The sequence below is a fragment of the Zootoca vivipara genome, chromosome 3 (assembly GCF_963506605.1).
Source record: "Zootoca vivipara chromosome 3, rZooViv1.1, whole genome shotgun sequence".
In the NCBI taxonomy this organism is placed as follows: domain Eukaryota; kingdom Metazoa; phylum Chordata; class Lepidosauria; order Squamata; family Lacertidae; genus Zootoca; species Zootoca vivipara.
Window position 1 is genome coordinate 85,401,311 of NC_083278.1, and position 18,218 is coordinate 85,419,528.

The window sequence follows — 18,218 nt, forward strand, 5'->3', positions numbered from 1 at the left end:
GAGACTCTTGAGAGTCCCATGGACTGCAAGAAGATCAAACCTATCCATTCTTAAGGAAATCAGCCCTGAGTGCTCCCTGGAAGGACGGATTGTGAAGCTGAGGCTCCAATACTTTGGCCACCTCATGAGAAGAGAAGAATCCTTGGAAAAGACCCTGATGTTGGGAAAGATTGAGGGCACTAGGAGAAGGGGACGACAGAGGACAAGATGGTTGGACAGTGTTCTCGAAGCTACGAACATGAGTTTGACCAAACTGCGGGAGGCAGTGCAAGACAGGAGTGCCTGGCGTGCTATGGTCCATGGGGTCACGAAGAGTCGGACACGACTAAACGACTAAACAAATGAGAACCAAAATACAGCCCTCCTTCAAAATCTGCACTTTTCTAAATGTGTTTAGTAAGAGAAATTTGCACTAAAATGCTGCCACATTTAATCAGAATTTTGTTTTTAAAAATTGAGAATTGCTGCAGAAATGTGGAGAGCTGAATTGAAGAAATGAGAAACCAGGAGATCTGAAACTAATAGATGCACACATTCATGCTGACTTACGACCTGAGCTATAGGCGAGTTTCCCCTGCACACCATTTCTTTTCAGTGAGATATGCCTTCTAGACTTTTGTCATGTGGCAGTAATCTTTTTTCTTGTCTTATTGTGCTTAGTTTTCATAACAGACTTGTGACAAACAAATGGATTTCAACCATTTCTTAAGGTGGAGGAAAGGAAGGGGAAAGAAAAGGAGCTGACTTGGCCATGCCTTTAATCTCAGTTCTCAGTTGGAGCCATTACTTCAGGAGCTCAAAGCAAAGGTGTGGATAGGGAAAATGAATTCTTCCACACGTGAAGTTCAAGCAGAGTACATGGCATTGATATTACATGAAAATGTCCCTGCTTAGTTCATCCTTTCATATCTTATCCCATTCTTCATCCCAATGACAGCCACAGCAGTTAACAGTAATTTAAAACAGAATAAACACACACACACACTTACAGTAAAGAACAAACAGAGCTGCCCAAAATAAAATGTGTCCACTGTGAAGTTAAGTTAGATCAACAGTCTAAAAACATTAACAACAGCAACAGCAACATATTCTTTATACCCCAGCCACTCTGGGTGACTCCCAACAGAATACTAAAAACACGATAAAAGATCAAACATTAAAAACTTCACTAACAGGGCTGCTTTCAGATGTCTTCTAAAAGTCAGATAGTTTTTTTATTTCCTTGACATCTGAAGGGAGGGCATTCCACAGGGCAGGCGCCACTACCAAGAAGGCCCTCTGCCTGGTTCCCTGTAACCTCACTTCTTGCAGTGAAGGGACTGCCAGAAGGCCCTTGGAGCTGGACTTCAGAGTCCAGGCTCAGTAATGGAGACACTCCTTCAGGTATACTGGGCTGAGGTCATTTACGGCTTTAAAGGTCAGCACCAACACTTTGAATTGTGCTTGGAAACGTACTGGGAGCCAATGTAGGTCTTTCAGTACCAGTGTTATAAGGTCTTGGTGGCCACTCCCAATCACCAGTCTAGCTGCCACATTTTGGATTAGTTGTAGTTTCCGAGTCACCTTCAAAGGCAGCCCAATGTAAAGCGCATTGCAGTAGCCCAAGCGGGAGATAACCAGAGCATTCACCATTCTGACGAGACAGTCTGCGGGCAGGGCCGTCTTAAGCCCATTCAGCGCCCTGGCGCTAGGTCCCTCCAGCGCCCCCCTCCAGAGCCTCTCCCCGGGAGTGCCAAGCAGACCGCGGCAGCAGCGGGAGGCCACCTCCAAGGACTCCGCGCCTCCTCGTTTCCCCAGCGCTGGGTTCCGCTCAGTCAAGCTTTGCCACCAGCGCGCGCACCGCGGGACCAGCAAGAGCTGTTTGGGCGCTGTGCGTGCGCTGGTGGTGAAGCTCGACTGAGTGGAACCCAGCGCTGGGGAAACGAGAAGGAGGCACAGCGCGGAGTCCTCGGAGAAGGAGAGAGACGCGGCGCAGCCTCTCAGCTCGTGGAGCGCAGCCCTGGCCAGATCGCCGGAACCCTGCGCTCACTTGGCGCCCTTCCAGCGCCCTCCAGCGCCCGGCGCCGTGGTTCTCCGCGTCACTAGCCTCTATGGCTAGGACGGGCCTGTCTGCGGGCAGGTTGGGTCCCAGCCTGCATAAGTAAAAACATTTTCATCTGCCTGTGAAAACACATCAGACTCAGTGTCAGGTGACCCTCTCCAGAGAGATCATTCCCAAGTTGGAGTGTCAAAACAGAAAAGACCCTGTCTTAGGTGTGCATCAATCCTTGAGGTGTGCATGGCTTCAAGAATGATTTTAATGTCCCAATAGGTTACTGTGGGAGGATATGGCTTTTAAAGTATGTTGGTACCAAATTGTTAGAGATGTATGAAATCTGATACTTGTTGCTTAAATAAATGCCTTGCATTCACCCTTGATGTTCCTACAGTTGAACAACAAGACGTTGAAGAACAATGGGCCCAGGACAGAACCTTGGGGCACCCCACTTGTCCCTTTTCCCCCAGGATAATGCGGAGCCATTAGCGAGCACTCTTTGGGTTCTTTGCACCATGACTCTGTAGAAGGCAGGTTCCTACATTCCTAATAATATTTCCTCCATCCAAATGTGAAACATGTACAAAATACATGTAGCCCATCCAATTCTGTTCCTTTGCAATATCTTCTACACAAAGTAATATGTGGAATTCCTTAAATTGACACAAGGGAGGGAGCCAGTGGCCCTTTTTGTTGGCTTTTAATATTCACGACGTGCACAAACATGAATAAGTTAAAACATCCAACTCACACATGACAATGGTGAGTCATTTGAAGTTTAAACAAAACAGACTTTCTGTGGAGTAGCTTCTCCATACTGAAAGGGCCAGGGAGGGCCTTGTCATTTGGGTGCTGCACAGCTAAGAGAGGAAATGTGGCAGCTGTTGTGGGTAAGCACCTTGGCATTACTCATCCTCAATGTGCCTCAAGTGAGAATGTAGAGCCTTTGATGAGTTAGATAAGCAATTAGTGACAGCGCTAAAACAGAGCATCACCGAGTGGCTTAAAGAGTTGCTAGAGATAATTTTCTTAACATCCAGAAAACTTCCTGCGATCTGTTCACTTCCACACATATAACTCCCATATCTTTGCAGCTGATTAACACCAAAGTCACAGGGAACACAGCCAGCCTTTTGCAAGTATGATTCCCAAGGCAGAGTTTGAAACTATGACTCTAATGCACAAATCTTCAAAACATGATTTGCTACGTTAAAAAAAAGATTTTCCAAATAATTGGATGTTGCACACCCATTACAAAGCAAAAGTACTGTTACACATTGCCAGTTTGATGGTGACCAACATATAGCAGCCAACGCCTACCCCCCTCACCTGAAACATGTTCTGCCAGTAGACCACACTCCACTTAATACTGGTAGTACCCCCTTATCCATGCATTCTATGTTTGTAATTAGCTGGATTCAGATGGTATACTGAAGTGATCTTCGCTTGCATTCATATCTCACCTTTCCTCCTCCAAGGAGCTCAAGGTGGCATACATAGTTTTCTTTCTTCCATTTTATCCTCACAACCACCCTGTGGGGTAGGTTCAGGTAAGAGGAGGTAACTGGCCCAAGGTGACCCAGTGGGCTCCATGGCTGAGTGGCAATTTGAACCCTGGACTCCTAGGTCCTAGTCCAAAACTCTAACCACAACACCACACCACCATCAGAACTCCCATCTTATTGGATTAATTTTGAAAGCTGAGCTGAGCAAGGGGATGTTAAGCCATGTACCTGCTGCACATCATAGACGTGGCAGAACTCTTGTGGACTAGGCACCATAGCATCTTCCTGTTCTGCAGTCCCCAAATCATTTGCCATTTCCACCATTCATTTGAACTCGCTCTGTGGCATCATGATTTCACAGTGACATCCTAGCATTCTGTTAATAGCATAACACATTGCTATGGCAACAGCAGCAGTCACATTTTTAGGTCTTTGCGATACACAAAAAATGTTTATATAGCTAAAGGTCACTGTGAATGGAAAAATAAAATAAAATCCAATATGGAAATCATTGCCAGATACGAAATTTCCACATCTGTCTCTGAACAAGCTGTTTCATCTCACGCCGCACCATATCCCATAGAACCTGCTTTCTTCATCAGGTTACTAAATCACATTTGAAAGTTTCTGAATTTTGAGAGATGGGTTATAGTTAGTTAATAGAACTGGGTTGTGTCATGGGTTGTGTGAGGATGTTTAGGACCTTTTCACAAGCTTGCTCATGCTGATCCATTTCTCACTGCATTCTATTGCATCAATTGCCCAGTTCATACATTCAAAAGACTGCAGGAAGGCTTAAACTGGAGAGGGAGACATTGGTTGAGTCTTCAATGCCCCTTCCCATTTTGGGCATGCCCACTCCACCCCAACCTTCCCATTTTGAGCAGGTCTGAAGCAGCCCCCTTTATAATGCAAAGTTAATAATCATGGGGAGGCTTTAATAATGTACTTATAAACAATCTTCAAACCTTCACACACCATGTGGGAATGTTGTGGGCAGAACAGGCACAGCTGGATGTGTAAAAACTCTCCCTACCTAGTTTAAGTCATCACATGTTTTTGGGATGCATGGACGGGGCTCATTTCTATTTGGTATTATAGATCAAATGAATTCTTGCAGATTTCAGCTTTTCCCTATCCTCTTTCAATCTGAGACCCTGCAAAACTTACATTTACAGCAACCCGTGCATACTGGTAATTGAGCAATTGTTATTCTGATTTGCCTTATACAGTGGAGCATCATCAAGAGATGTCACAAATAAAACACACCACAGAAGTTTGTAGTCAAGCGATAGCTGCAGGAGTTCCCTGACGTAATTGACAAAGGGGATCATAATTCCACTAATGATTGGGGTGTCTGTTTCCTCAAAGTAACAATCCTGGTGACAATTAGCATGTATTGGCAGAACATGTCAAAACAATGCTCACATTTAGGACCCATCAACATCTCTGTCTGGGCAGCAACGTTTGGATTCTGTTAATAAGTTTAAGATCTTGGGGGAGTAGAGCCCTTTCTTGGGGACTTCTTTCTGCCTGTAGAATAGGGATGTGGAACCTGAGCCTCTCCAGATGTTACCAGACTCCAACTCCCATCAGTCCCAGCCAGCATGGCCAATGATCAGGGATGGTGGGAGTTAAAGACAGCAAGATCTTTATTGCTGGACGGCCACAGATCCCTCATCTTTCATTAAAGGATTTTATTTTTATTTTTATTTTTAACCTACTTCCTCTACCTGCCCGGATACTACGATTAATTGTGCAGCTTCATAACAGTCTTTCAGGCCGTTCCATTTCCTCACATTTCTTTTTAACCAACGGTTCTTCTTTCTGATGTTCAAAGTTTAACCTCTGGAAGTTTAATTGTTCAGGGCAGTCTGTGCGCCCCCAAAAGGAGTACAGAAGGTGGAATACTCCACTGGCACTGCTGAGGGTCAGCTGTTTGCAAAGCTAGGAACTAGGGGAGTTCTCTTCACGCCACAGACCGTGCTCAGCAGGTAGGCTCTGCAGCTAGTTAATTGGGCTCATGTTGAGAAAGACAGAGAGTGAGTATGAACTAGTAGCAGAGGCACAAGTAGACATGTGGTTGCAACCTTAAATCTCAGTCAGAGGGTAGTGAAGAACTTTCCCCGCTCCATCCACAAATCTTTCTGACTTGTCAAAAAGGGATATGCCAATCTGAATACCAGTTGTTGAGCATAATGAGCAGGAGAATGCAATTGGTAGCAGGCTTCCCATAAGCACCCAATTAGCCAGTGAGAATAGGATGCTGAACTGTTGTTGTTGTTTATTGAATTTATATACTGCCCTATACCCGGGGGTCTCACTAGATGTGCTTTTGGTCCCTTCTTATGATATGACATTCTTGGAGCATTTCTCCACCATGCAATTTTCACAAGGACAATACAGCCGTACCTCGGAAGTTGAACATTCCTAAACATTAGGAAGAACTTCCTGACAGTAAGAGCTGTTCGACAGTGGAACTTGCTGCCAAGGAGTGTGGTGGAGTTTCCTTCTTTGGAGGTCTTTAAGCGGAGGCGTGACAGCCATCTGTCAGGAATGCTTTGGTGGTGTTTCCTGCTTGGCAGGGGGTTGGACTGGATGGCCCTTGTGGTCTCTTCCCACTCTATGATTCTATGAACAGAATCCATTCCAGAAGTCCGTTCAACTTCCAAAGTGTGGCTCCTGCAGCCAATCGGAAGCCCTGTTGGACTTCCGGCTTCCCAAAGAATGTTGAAAAACTGGAACACTCACTTCCGGTTTTCGATCATTCGGGAGCCGAAACATTTGATTCCCAAGGCGTTTGGGAGGATTAGCTCTCACATTAGTTTACAAAGCTAAAATTTACACTCTAGTGTTAAGGACCTGCCATCCTCCAAAATGCTGAGCACCTTTCCATTTCCTCCAATTGACTTTGCAACATATAGTTATCATGACCATCATATTGTAGGCTGAAAGTGCCATATTTAAAGAGCACTTCTTCCTATGTGTGTCCTTCCTGTTTTTTGGCTCCTGTTGCCCTGTTAAGGTTGCCAGTCCAAATGCCTCACTTCTAATTGACTGCTTCTTTCCTGCCATTTGTGTACAACTCTTTCAACCACGGCAGTGCTGGCTGGGGCTGATGTGAGTTGTAGTCCAAAGCATCTAGAAGGCACTGGTTGGTAAGTTGTAGTCCAAAGCATCTATAGGCCCTATGTTGGGGTGGGAAATCATTGGCCCACCAACGTTGCCGGACCACAATTCCTATCACCCCCAAGTTTAACTGTAGATTCTCTTAGAGCAGGCATCCCCAAACTGCGGCCTCCAGATGTTTTGGCCTACAACTCCCATGATCCCTAGCTAACAGGACCAGTGGTTGGGGAATATGGGAATTGTAGTCCAATAATACTACTAATAATAATTTATTATTTATACCCCGCCCATCTGGCTGGGTTTCCCCAGCCACTCTGGGTGGCTTCCAACCGAATATTACAAACAGTACAGCATCAAACATAAAAAACTTCCCTAAACAGGGCTGCCTTCAGTTGTCTTCTAAAAGTAAAATAATTGCTTATTGTCCAAAACATCTGGAGGGCCGAAGTCTGGGGATGCCTGTCTTAGAGCCTCAAATGCTTTAAGGTTTATTCCAGGCACCCCCAAACTGCGGCCCTCCAGATATTTTGGCCTACAACTCTCATGATCCCTAGCTAACAGGACCAGTGGCTGGGGAAGATGGGAATTGTAGTCCAGAACAACTGGAGGGCCGAAGTTTGGGGATGCCTGGTTTATTCATTCTCAGTAGCCCCCTCTTGAAACATTTCCCTGTTTTCTCTACTGTTTCCTTACATTTCTCTGCTTTTCATCTTCCCAGTTGCTAAGTCTACCACTTAAGAGCAGTCTATTTAGGGATGGACAAATCAGCCTATTTCTAGTCTGTGCCACCTGCACATGCATTCCCTCATACATTTATTCCATCTCATTTCTGAATTGTTGTTGTTGTTGTTTAGTCGTTTAGTCGTGTCCGACTCTTCGTGACCCCATGGACCATAGCACGCCAGGCACTCCTGTCTTGCACTGCCTCCCGCAGTTTGGTCAAACTCATGTTCGTAGCTTCGAGAACACTGTCCAACCATCTTGTCCTCTGTCGTCCCCTTCTCCTAGTGCCCTCAATCTTTCCCAACATCAGGGTCTTTTCCAAGGATTCTTCTCTTCTCATGAGGTGGCCAAAGTATTGGAGCCTCAGCTTCACGATCCGTCCTTCCAGGGAACACTCAGGGCTGATTTCCTTAAGAATGGATAGGTTTGATCTTCTTGCAGTCCATGGGACTCTCAAGAGTCTCCTCCAGCACCATAATTCAAAAGCATCAATTCTTCGGCGATCAGCCTTCTTTATGGTCCAACTCTCACTTCCATACATCACTACTGGGAAAACCATAGCTTTAACTATACGGACCTTTGTCGGCAAGGTGATGTCTCTGCTTTTTAAGATGCTGTCTAGGTTTGTCATTGCTTTTCTCCCAAGAAGCAGGCGTCTTTTAATTTCGTGACTGCTGTCACCATCTGCAGTGATCAAGGAGCCCAAGAAAGTAAAATCTCTCACTGCCTCCATTTCTTCCCCTTCTATTTGCCAGGAGGTGATGGGACCATCATTTCTGAATTACTCTGTGAATTTTTTATATATAAACCAACCTGCATTTTTTGTATCTTTAATGTATTTTATCTCAAAATATGCATGGTGGTTTTTTTATTTTTTAAAAAATGCTCATTTTAAGCTGCACACCCCACCCCATTTTAGCTATGCTGAGAACCATATTTTATGCATTCAGGGACAGTTGAGTAGGGTCAAAGCTGGTGGATAATTAAATTCTAACCCATATATTAGTTCTGGAGTTGTGGATCATGTTCGATTAGATCAGACTTTGCAGCTGCTGAATTCCTTGTGTATTCCTAGTTCCAGAGCTTTTTTTCTTTAAAAAAAATGTTTAGGGGTACTCTCATTTTGACTCAATAAACTCACCATTTTCTAGTGCAAATCAGGGGAAATAAATACAGTAAATGGACAAAAGTACAAAGAACATGCACTACACCAGGAAAGGAAATGAGGCCGCCATCAGAGGTGGTAACAACGAAACTTAACAATCACCGTACTAGAGAAGAAACTATTTTTTTATATATAAATTTTAAGTTTCTTCTCCTGTTAGATTCACAAAATGTTTTTCCCCTACCACCAGCAGCCCTCCCCCCACCCTTTACTGCTTCCAGCCAATCACATCTTGCGCCTTTTTGTTCTTTTGCTCGTATATATACCTAATTTCTGATTATATCTTAATATACATTATTGTGAACCTTCGTAAAAAAATTTGAGAGGTCAGCATTTTCTATAAAATTTGCTATATAACCTTGAAATTTTTCCCAATCTTTATTCTTTTCCCCCTCCTTTATCCCTTTGATTTCTGCTTCTTTTGTTGCCAAGTTATAATATGAGATCATTTTCAATTGCGAATCCTCTTTCGTTGATACTGTTTTGCTCTTCCAATTTTTCCCTATTAATAATCTCGCAGCTGCCGTTGCATACATTAAAGATACACCTATCCTTTGGTAGAACCTCATTGTCTAACATTTCCAGTAAAAATAATTCTGGATTTTTTCTTAAATGGATATTTTAATATCTTTTTAAATTCCTTTAATTCCTTATAAATCATTTCCCAATAAGGCTTTATTTCTTTGCATTTCCACCAGATATGGATGTATGTACCACATACCCCTAAACATTTTGTGAATCCAAAACTGAAAACTGAAACTGATTCACAAAATGTTTAGGGGTATGCATACCCCTGAACCCCCCCCCCCCCGAAAAAAGCTGTTTGACAGTAAAAAAAAGCTGTTCGCATAAATGGAAAAGCTGCCCTTGTGGTCTCTTCCAACTCTATGATTCTATGAAAAGCACTGCCCAGTTCCTTACCCTTAACACAAGCATCTACCATTGGGACTTCTTGATGCTTTCCATCACTACCTCCTGAGACTGTTTACCTGTCTTCAACCAGCTCAACACTGCTGTACCAAGGACCTGCATCAAATTTCTATCCCAGTCAAACTGACCCTTTCTCACACAGAAGGCAAATATTCTGCCTTAAGTACTGGGAATGTTCAAAAACATTCCAAGTGAACCCCTTAGCATTTGGAAAGTTCACGAAAAGCCTGTGCCATCACACCAGTTCACCCACTTGGTGCCAGAGGCATCAACATAATATACATAACTGAACGTGTGTTTTGGATTCAGAAGGTCCCATATTCAATCTCTGGCATATCTAGGGAGATCTGGGAAAGAATGATGTCTGAAACCTTGGAGAGCTATTGTAGCTTGTCTAGGTGGCACTCAGATAGATGAGCCTGTGGTCTTATTCAGTGTGAGACAGCTTTATATGCACCAATACAGATTCAAATATATTGCAAATTTGCAGTATCTTAAATCCTCAATCTCCTCATTAGGATAAAAATAAAATCTAAATAACAGTCCAATCCTATCCAATTTTATTTGGAAATATATTCCACAGAGTTCAGTGGGACTTCCTAGTAAAAATATTTAGTGTTGCAGGCTATTTATATATAATAAAATCTAATCTTAAGTAATCCAGTCAGCCCACAATTGCTTAAATATGCTTGAGACATGGAACATTTTTTATATTTTACCGATTATCCTCCCCAGGCTGTAAAATATATATGAAAAATATAAATCTTGGGAAATATCCAATATACATTTTCATAGTGTGAATATAACCATTATGCAGACTGAGATGCTGCAGTAATTCTTAATTTGCAGACTTGCTTTTATCACCCTTAATAAGAAATACAGCAAAATAAAATGAGGCTAAGTCTGTCATAAATCCAACAGTTGCAAAGCATTTCTCAGATCCACATTTCAGGAGCAAAAGAAGAATTTCTTCATTCTAACATAGTTCCAGCCAGCAGGATGGATGAAGTCATGGGCCAAATTTGTCGACGTCCTTCACCTTCAGTAGGATTGCAATTTGCATATGCTATTCAATATATCCCAGCCCACATGGGGACATTCTAGCCAGGAGTTGCAAGGTTCCCATTACAGAAGCCGGACTGTGTTTGACTAGGGCAGGGGATCTCAAACTTCATTCATGTAGTCCATTAAACATCCATACTGATTTTAAATTGTATTTTTATTGCTCTTTGTATACGGTATTTCTATACTGCTATTATAATCTGAATTCTGTAAAATGCTACGTGTTATACAAAGTAAGAAATTAAAGAAGCAACAAAAATACAATAATGCACAGTGCATAACAATTGCTAAAACAGGCAGGGGAAAAGCAACATTAAGTGGTTCACAAAAACCTTCAAAGATTGTCAGTAATGCACAGGGGGAGAAATTTGGGAACCACTGGACTAGGTAACTGCATTCTCGGTAGGAAGTTGTGCCTCAGGGTCCACTGGACAGATAATTTGGTATATTGTTTCAGTGGATCTGATCCCTGTACTCCAGCCTTCATTGGTGCACATTAGCTCCTCCATGATGGTCCTGAACACTTCCTATATATATTTGAGGCAGAGCATGGCAGTCCCTAACAAAGACTACATGAAGCTGTTGTTTCTTTACAAGTCTATCTGGCCATTATGACGACTGTGCTGGGAATTCTTCCCTCTAGTTCCTAAGGTCATCTGCAGTATGAAATGCATCACAAGTTTCCCCCTCTCTTGGGAGGACTGTGCTGTACAAACAGACTGTGGATCACATCCTTTAACATTTCTTCACACTCTCTTTTCTAAGAGAGAAGGAGGGGGTCATGTTTTTGCTGTGCAAAATTATTCTCTCTGCCCTCCAGGGAAGTACTGCACTTTTCATGGCACTTAGCACTCCCCTCATCTGCTCTAGCCTTCCCAGGATCAGAGCCTGGCAACTCTTGGTCTTCCACTTCTTCCTTCCTCTCTTTCTCAAGATCTATGGCAGTCAGAACCTCAGACGGTATTCCCGGTGGAGCTAAAGTTGTGGGTCCACGTCAGGCTTAGCACAATGTTAACATCGCGTGACCCCTTCAAGGAAGTATCCAGCACAGACCTGGATATTTATTTAGTGTTTGTATTTGTAGCCCACCCTTCACAAAATGGTCCCAGGGCGGGTTACAAAAATCTAATCATGACAAATTTCAATTAAAATTATCAAGAAACAAAACCAAAACCCAACCTACAGCAAAAGAACAAAATAGCAGAGCAGAACTGCATTGCCAATGAAGGAAAGCAATGTAAGAGGAGGAAATATGTCTACTCAAACCAAAGACCTGGTTAAAAGGTTCTCAGTGTTATACTGTGGGTCTATTATTCCCCTCTTAACTGTACATAACAGGCAGATGCAGAGGGCAAGAGTATAATGTAGAAATTCCATAGGAACACACCTAGACATAGCTGTTCGGCATTGCCATTAATCCTAATAACACCAGCACAAACATTTCCAGCAATTGCAATTCGCAGTCTGATAGACTTTCATGCTTTGTGCCCTTGCAGGATTGATGGAAAATATTTCTCATTATTTCCCAGGCCTACTAATTTGCAGGTGGTCACTGCAACCCTGAGATCCCCTTCATATGGCCGAAGCATGACCCTGAGAAGGCAGTGGCATCCTACTGTCTAAACAAGAAGCTCACTCTGATATGCAATTTGTACCTAAAAAAATCAATAGTCATCACTGACGGTGGAAAGGTTGGCTCTTCATCCTCTTCCCCATTCGATATTTCAAAAGAATTGAGAAGTTATGAAATGTGCAGAACAGAGAACACAAAGAATGTCTTCTCTGTGACCATGAAAAAGAACAAGCTGCCCATCTTCTGTCAAAGGATCTTAGGGCCAACCTAATCTGCACTTAGTTTTCAGTCCCAGCAGACATTTTTTCCCTGCTGCATCTGAAAATGTTCATGATAAATGTTCAGTTGTAATGAGCGCAATGTTACTGTTGGAATATTGCTGGAGTAATGAGCTGTGGATACTTTCTCACACAAGGTCACAGCTCACCATTTGTATTCAAGGTCACATGCATGTTTGATAAGATTACAGGGCAATAGAAAGCCGAGGGGCAACATGAGGCAGGTTTGGCACCTCACAAAGGCAAAGGCAGAATGTTTATGGGAAGAGGAGAGGACAGAACCTCCCATTAAACGGAGGAGGCTAAGCGGTTCCATTTGCTATGGGCTAATAAACTACAGATCAACATTGGCCGATGGAACTAGGAATTTTAAGAATGCCACTTTATTCACTGTGAGGAGCACAGCCACTGCAAGTTGATTTCTGAGCTATATTTCCTTTTGATCCCTTCCTAATAGGTGCCACAATTTGGACTGAGGAAAGGAGAATCACTATCCATCAGTTCTTGTCTTCTGTGACAAGGCTATCAGATGGAGGCACATATTACAACTTATTCAACCAAATCACCTGCCACCCCATCATTTCTCTTCTAAGAAAAGCTGACAGCCAGTCACACTTACCTGTAAATTAGAACCTCATCATCAGAGCAGTTATACTGTAGCTGGTACATTTTAACTCTTGGGGCTGACTTGCTTACTGTCCATTTGACCAAAGCTGAGGTAGTTGTAACCTCAGAGACCAACACAGCCCTTTCAGGTGGCCCCTTGGTTTCCCCTCGATTTGACTTGCTGGAGCTGGTGATGTCAGAAAGCCTTGATTTCGGTGGAGCCGCCCGGCCTGTTCCATTGCTGAGATGGGGAAGTTGGACAATTGACAGCTCAATTGTTGCTGTAGACTCTCCAGCAGCATTTGCCGCTATGCATGTGAATGTCCCATAATCCTTGGATGTTGTGATCAGGATTTCCAAGGTGCCATTGTCATAAACAGCTGTCCTTGAAGAATTCCCAATAAGTCGATCATCTGGTGCCACCCAGTGAATAACTGGAGATGGATCTCCAATTGCTTTGCACTTCAAAGTAGCTGTTTGTCCTTCTAAAACCAACAATTTGTGAGTGTGCTGTGTGATCAAAGGAGGCTCACAAACGAACTCCTCTTCCCGGACATACCAAAAGTACCTCCCTTTTAGTCCTGGGGGAGAAGCACAAGTTTCCATATCATCATCCCTGTCAAGACGCCGCAGCCACATCAGTTCACAGTTGCAATGCAAAGGGTTTCCACCAAAGCTCAGAGATAAAGGTGTGGAGAATGGAGTTGAGGTTAATGGAGCTGTTTGGGATCTGGCAAAGATGGGATCAGGAGGCAACTTCTGAAGTCTGTTGGAGGTTAGATCCAACCTGGCCAGTTTCTGAAGATCCGCAAAGGTACCCTCTGTAATATAATCTATCAAATTATGGTCTAAACTAATCTGGTGCAAGTTTACCATCTTCCTTATAGATTCCCAAGGGATGCTTCTGAGGTTATTGTAAGAAAGATCCAGGTCTTCCAAGGTGAACAAGAAGTCTTCAAAGGCTTCATCTGAAATGCAGCTCAGCTGGTTGTTGTTTATAATCAAGTGCTGAAGATTAATCAGGCCTCTCAAGATATCCTCCCCAATGTCAGGCAGTCTGTTACTATCCAAATGCAAGGACCGTAGGCTCTCTAGGTCAGCAAAAGAATGGGGCTGTATGTAACTGATGGTATTCCTAGATAATGTAAGGTCAACAAGGCCCGTCATGTTGGCAAAGTCCTGTCTACTGATGTTGATAATGAAGTTGCCCCCAAGACGGAGTTCAACAGTCCTCCTGTCTATGTCTGGTGGTACAAAAAGGAGGCCCTTGGAAGGGCAAAGAGTCCCCAGTGACTCAGACAGGTTCTGGCAGACACAGTATTTCGGACAAGCGTTGACCACAACAGCCACCCCAAACACCAGGATGCCGCAGAGCAGTTTTTCCATGGTAAATCACACGATGGGGCCTGCAAGAATGAGATACAGTTATATATTAGAAAATTCTTTCCACCTGGAGCTATTAAACCAATTTCATGCCCATTTATTTGGGGGGGGGGACATCCAAAGAAACAGTTTTTGAACTCTGATCTTAACAGATGCCAAATGTATGTAGATGGTTCTAACAAAATAACCCAATGGGCATTATCCTGGTGAATTAGAAATGCTCGACATTGTTGCTCCTTTCTATACATTGACAACAATAATATTTATTAACTTATTTGTGGTAATTTATATAGTACTAATATAAATATAAATTGCCAAGTCATAAAACAATATCATGGTGGTGTACAATAAAACTTGACATCTTATGTGATTTCAGTGATATCTTGCCGGAAGCTGCCGTTTCCAGGTTATTGCCCCAGTGGACCTATTGGCCAAGACTCCACTGACCACATGATCTATTAGAAATGCTTGTTTAAGCTGTGCAATATAATACAGTATTAAAACTTGTTGAGATGGGAGGGACTAATCCTACCTTCCATTTTATTTTATTTTATCTTGAGAGGGGTTCCCCCCCCCACTTGACGAATTATTGAGATGTTGGCAGACCTAACACTGTTAATTTGCGAGAGAGAGGAAAGACAAAGGATTGAAATGGCTCCTTTGGTTAAGCCTTGCAAATAAATATTGGATGTTTCTGCAAAATGCAGGATAAGTTTAGCTTCATTTTACCTTCTATATTAAACCAGGATGCAGTGCATTTGTAGCCATGTTATTTATGCAAATCTGTAGCACAGTTAGCAAAGCTCCACGCTTTGTACTTATCCATTACTAACAGATAGCTTTTGGAATCTTAAAGGTAATTATATTCTGGAGCTTTAATTTTGTGTATTATCCTAGCAGCTGTAACTATAAACAAAACAGGAGTTTAGAAACAAATTGACGAAAGAGATGAAGATGGCTAATATGCAATGAGCAGAACATCCTTTACAAACTTACTTCTCCTAGCTTCTAGTCCAAAACTGCATTTAAAAGGGTTTTCTGCACACTATGGGGACTCCTTTAAGTGTATTCTATTTTCCCAGTTACCCTTTGGGGAGATGCTTGTGGGTTTCACTTTACTCATGAGAGCAGGTTGTCACTGAAGAATAAAACGGAGAAGAGATGGAATACAGTTGTAGGGAATGCATAGGAACAGCCAACAAAGGAGGGCTGCATAACATTCCTATGAACTTTTAGAGCCCAGTGAATAGATATAAAGAAATGGGGAAGCGTGAAGTTATGTGTGTGAGAGAGTGAAAGAGAGAGTAGTGTTCATCAAGAGGAGGATCAGCAGTTTTCACATGCTGGAAATACCCCAGAAACCATATTTCTGACTGCAGACACCTATCGCATAAATGGAAACACACTACAGGCAATTTTCAGCAGTTGCAACAAACCTCCCACAGAATTAGAAATTGATTGCTTGGGCAAAATACTTCCCAGCATCTTCCAAGAAAGGCAATTGCCACGCATGTCCTCCAAGTTGTCCTAGGTGTTGATGTCAACACTGAAAAAGATCGTTGAGGATGGAAGTCCAAGGACAAGGGAAATTGTCCTTCTTGGCTATAATTTGGCAATATGTAGACTTTTATACACCTGTAGCAGCAAAACCAGACGTGTTCATCTGCCCCTACATGCTCTAATCCCCAGGGACTCCAGCCAGAGAGCATATATATTCTGGGACTTCTCTTCTACTCCTACCATCAAACCTTCCACAGAATGCAGATGGGGTGACTGTGATATCTCACCGCTTTCCCAATTTGCATTTAATAGGCATCTATCAGGCTATGAAAGTGGCATTTTCGCAGCAAGTCTGTAAATCAAGGTAGGCTCCTGTCTCGGTACTGAGTGAAAAACTGCCTCTTTAGTCCTCTTATAACATGGTTCTGCATGAATTAATGTGAGTAAGAGGCATAAAGACTCTTGTTTTGTATTCAAATTCCCCTCATAAAGATACAAGTCTTGAGAGGTGGCATCTCATTTGAGCGATGTCTCCAAGACACATTTTTTTAAAATGCTTTCTCCATTCATTGAATTTTGCATATAAATTACAAGTCACCTCACTGGTTACAAGTCAATTATCGGATAAACACTTTGGTGGTTCAAAACTACAATTTGCATCACCCTATAAAAATACACAATTGCCTTTTAGATCATGTCAAGATCCATCTTGTCCAGCTTTCTCCTCCCAGGAGAAATCCTCAAAAGTAGGGCCTCAAAATGAAGGCTATTCTCTATCATTTGTCCTTGCATCCTTTAGTCCATCACAGGGCCGGCACTATCATAAGACAGAATGAGGTGGTTTTCTCAGGCAGCTGAACATCAATATCATGAAATGGCAGCAAATGGTTAGTTATTTAATTTCAATTCCAGGGAGGGTAAGAGGTGTTTGTGGGATTGTGGGGACGGGGGACGGGGGACGGGGCATTTTTTAGCAGAGCTGATTAAATACTGCAGAGTCCGGAGGGAATGAAACCAACACTAATGGGTAAACTGAATAAGAACAATGCATAACTTGAGGAGAAATAAACAGAGTGGTTTTGATTTTGTTAGTACTTCAGGTTTTGTCCCTAGCAGGGAGCCATACAACAACTAAACATACAGGAGAAAATTCCCTCAGAACTACAGAGCCAATCAAAGCACAAGTTTCCCCAGCAAACATCATGGCATGCTGACTGGCTGCTAAGCAACACCTCCATCACCTTCTTTGTTAGCTGACTTTAGCACTAAAAGTTAATTCTTAAATTGAACTGAGAATAACCCCTACTGTTGCATTTCCAACACCTGTTTGCTGCGCATCAAAATGTATTAGGCCAGCCCTGACCTCTGCAATGGGCACTACGCACAAGGCTTGTGAGTTGTTGCTGTGTTGTTCCCAGTTGTTTCAATAAAAAATGAGGGGAAATGTGATTCTATTTGCATTTAAAGGTGAGCATACCTAATGTGCACTTCCTGAAACAATACATGAATGAAAACACAGGGTGGTATATAAATCTAATAAATAAATAATAATTTCCCTAAAATTGCAGTTCTCCAAATTTTGTGATGCAGTTCTTTGGCCACGTAATGTGCTTATACTAGGGTACACTGTGTATCAAAATGCATGTATTGGTGAAAACAACATACAGCAGACCATTATATTGGACAAAACTGCATACAAAATGTGCACCTCAGGAGAAATTCCCAGTAAAATGCTGGTGGATTTTCATGACGACTTTACTTTTTTAAAAAATGAACTTCCTTACTTATGACATTTATATCCCACCCTTCTTCCAAAAGATACCCAGGGCAGGAAATGCTTCTGCATTTAAAAATAAAATAATAATAAAATTATAAGCCGTTGCAGTCATTTTAAAACACAAACACATCTAAAACGAATTTGAGAACAGATGCAACAAATCTTGTCTCTGGAGAGGCTGCCTGAAACTTGAAAGTTTTCAGCAGGTGCCTAAAAGAGCAAAGTGGCAGTGCTTGTTTAACATCTGCAATGCTGTTGAAAAGCGGAGAACTGAGCTGAAGACTGAAAAAGAAAGAAAAATGGAGAGACCAAAATTGACAGATTTGCCCATCCTTGCTTTCAGCTCACCCTCAATGTGAAACTAGAGGAGATGGTGGTTGCCACAATTGCTCTTCGCCTATATGTCCCAGAGGCCACAATACTCCTCAGGGTTTCTCCTTCCTGTCTCCCCAGAGCCTCTCCTTATGTCTCAGCTGTTGATGGGAAGAAGCCCTTCAAGGAGAGCTAGAGGACAGCCTCGGAATTTGTGTCCGTGAAGTATTAACACAGTGT

At 42.6% G+C, this 18,218-nt stretch overlaps 1 protein-coding gene across 1 annotated transcript in view; it reads right to left on the reverse strand.

Moving 5' to 3' along the window:
• The window catches only part of LRFN2 (leucine rich repeat and fibronectin type III domain containing 2), a 58,294-nt gene extending 43,902 nt beyond the window's left edge, over positions 1-14,392 (reverse strand). The window contains exon 1 of the mRNA XM_035110660.1: positions 13,020-14,392. Coding sequence (XP_034966551.1) covers positions 13,020-14,392 — 1,373 coding nt within the window. The remainder of the gene's footprint in view (positions 1-13,019) is intronic.
• Between the last annotated feature and the right edge of the window lie 3,826 nt (positions 14,393-18,218).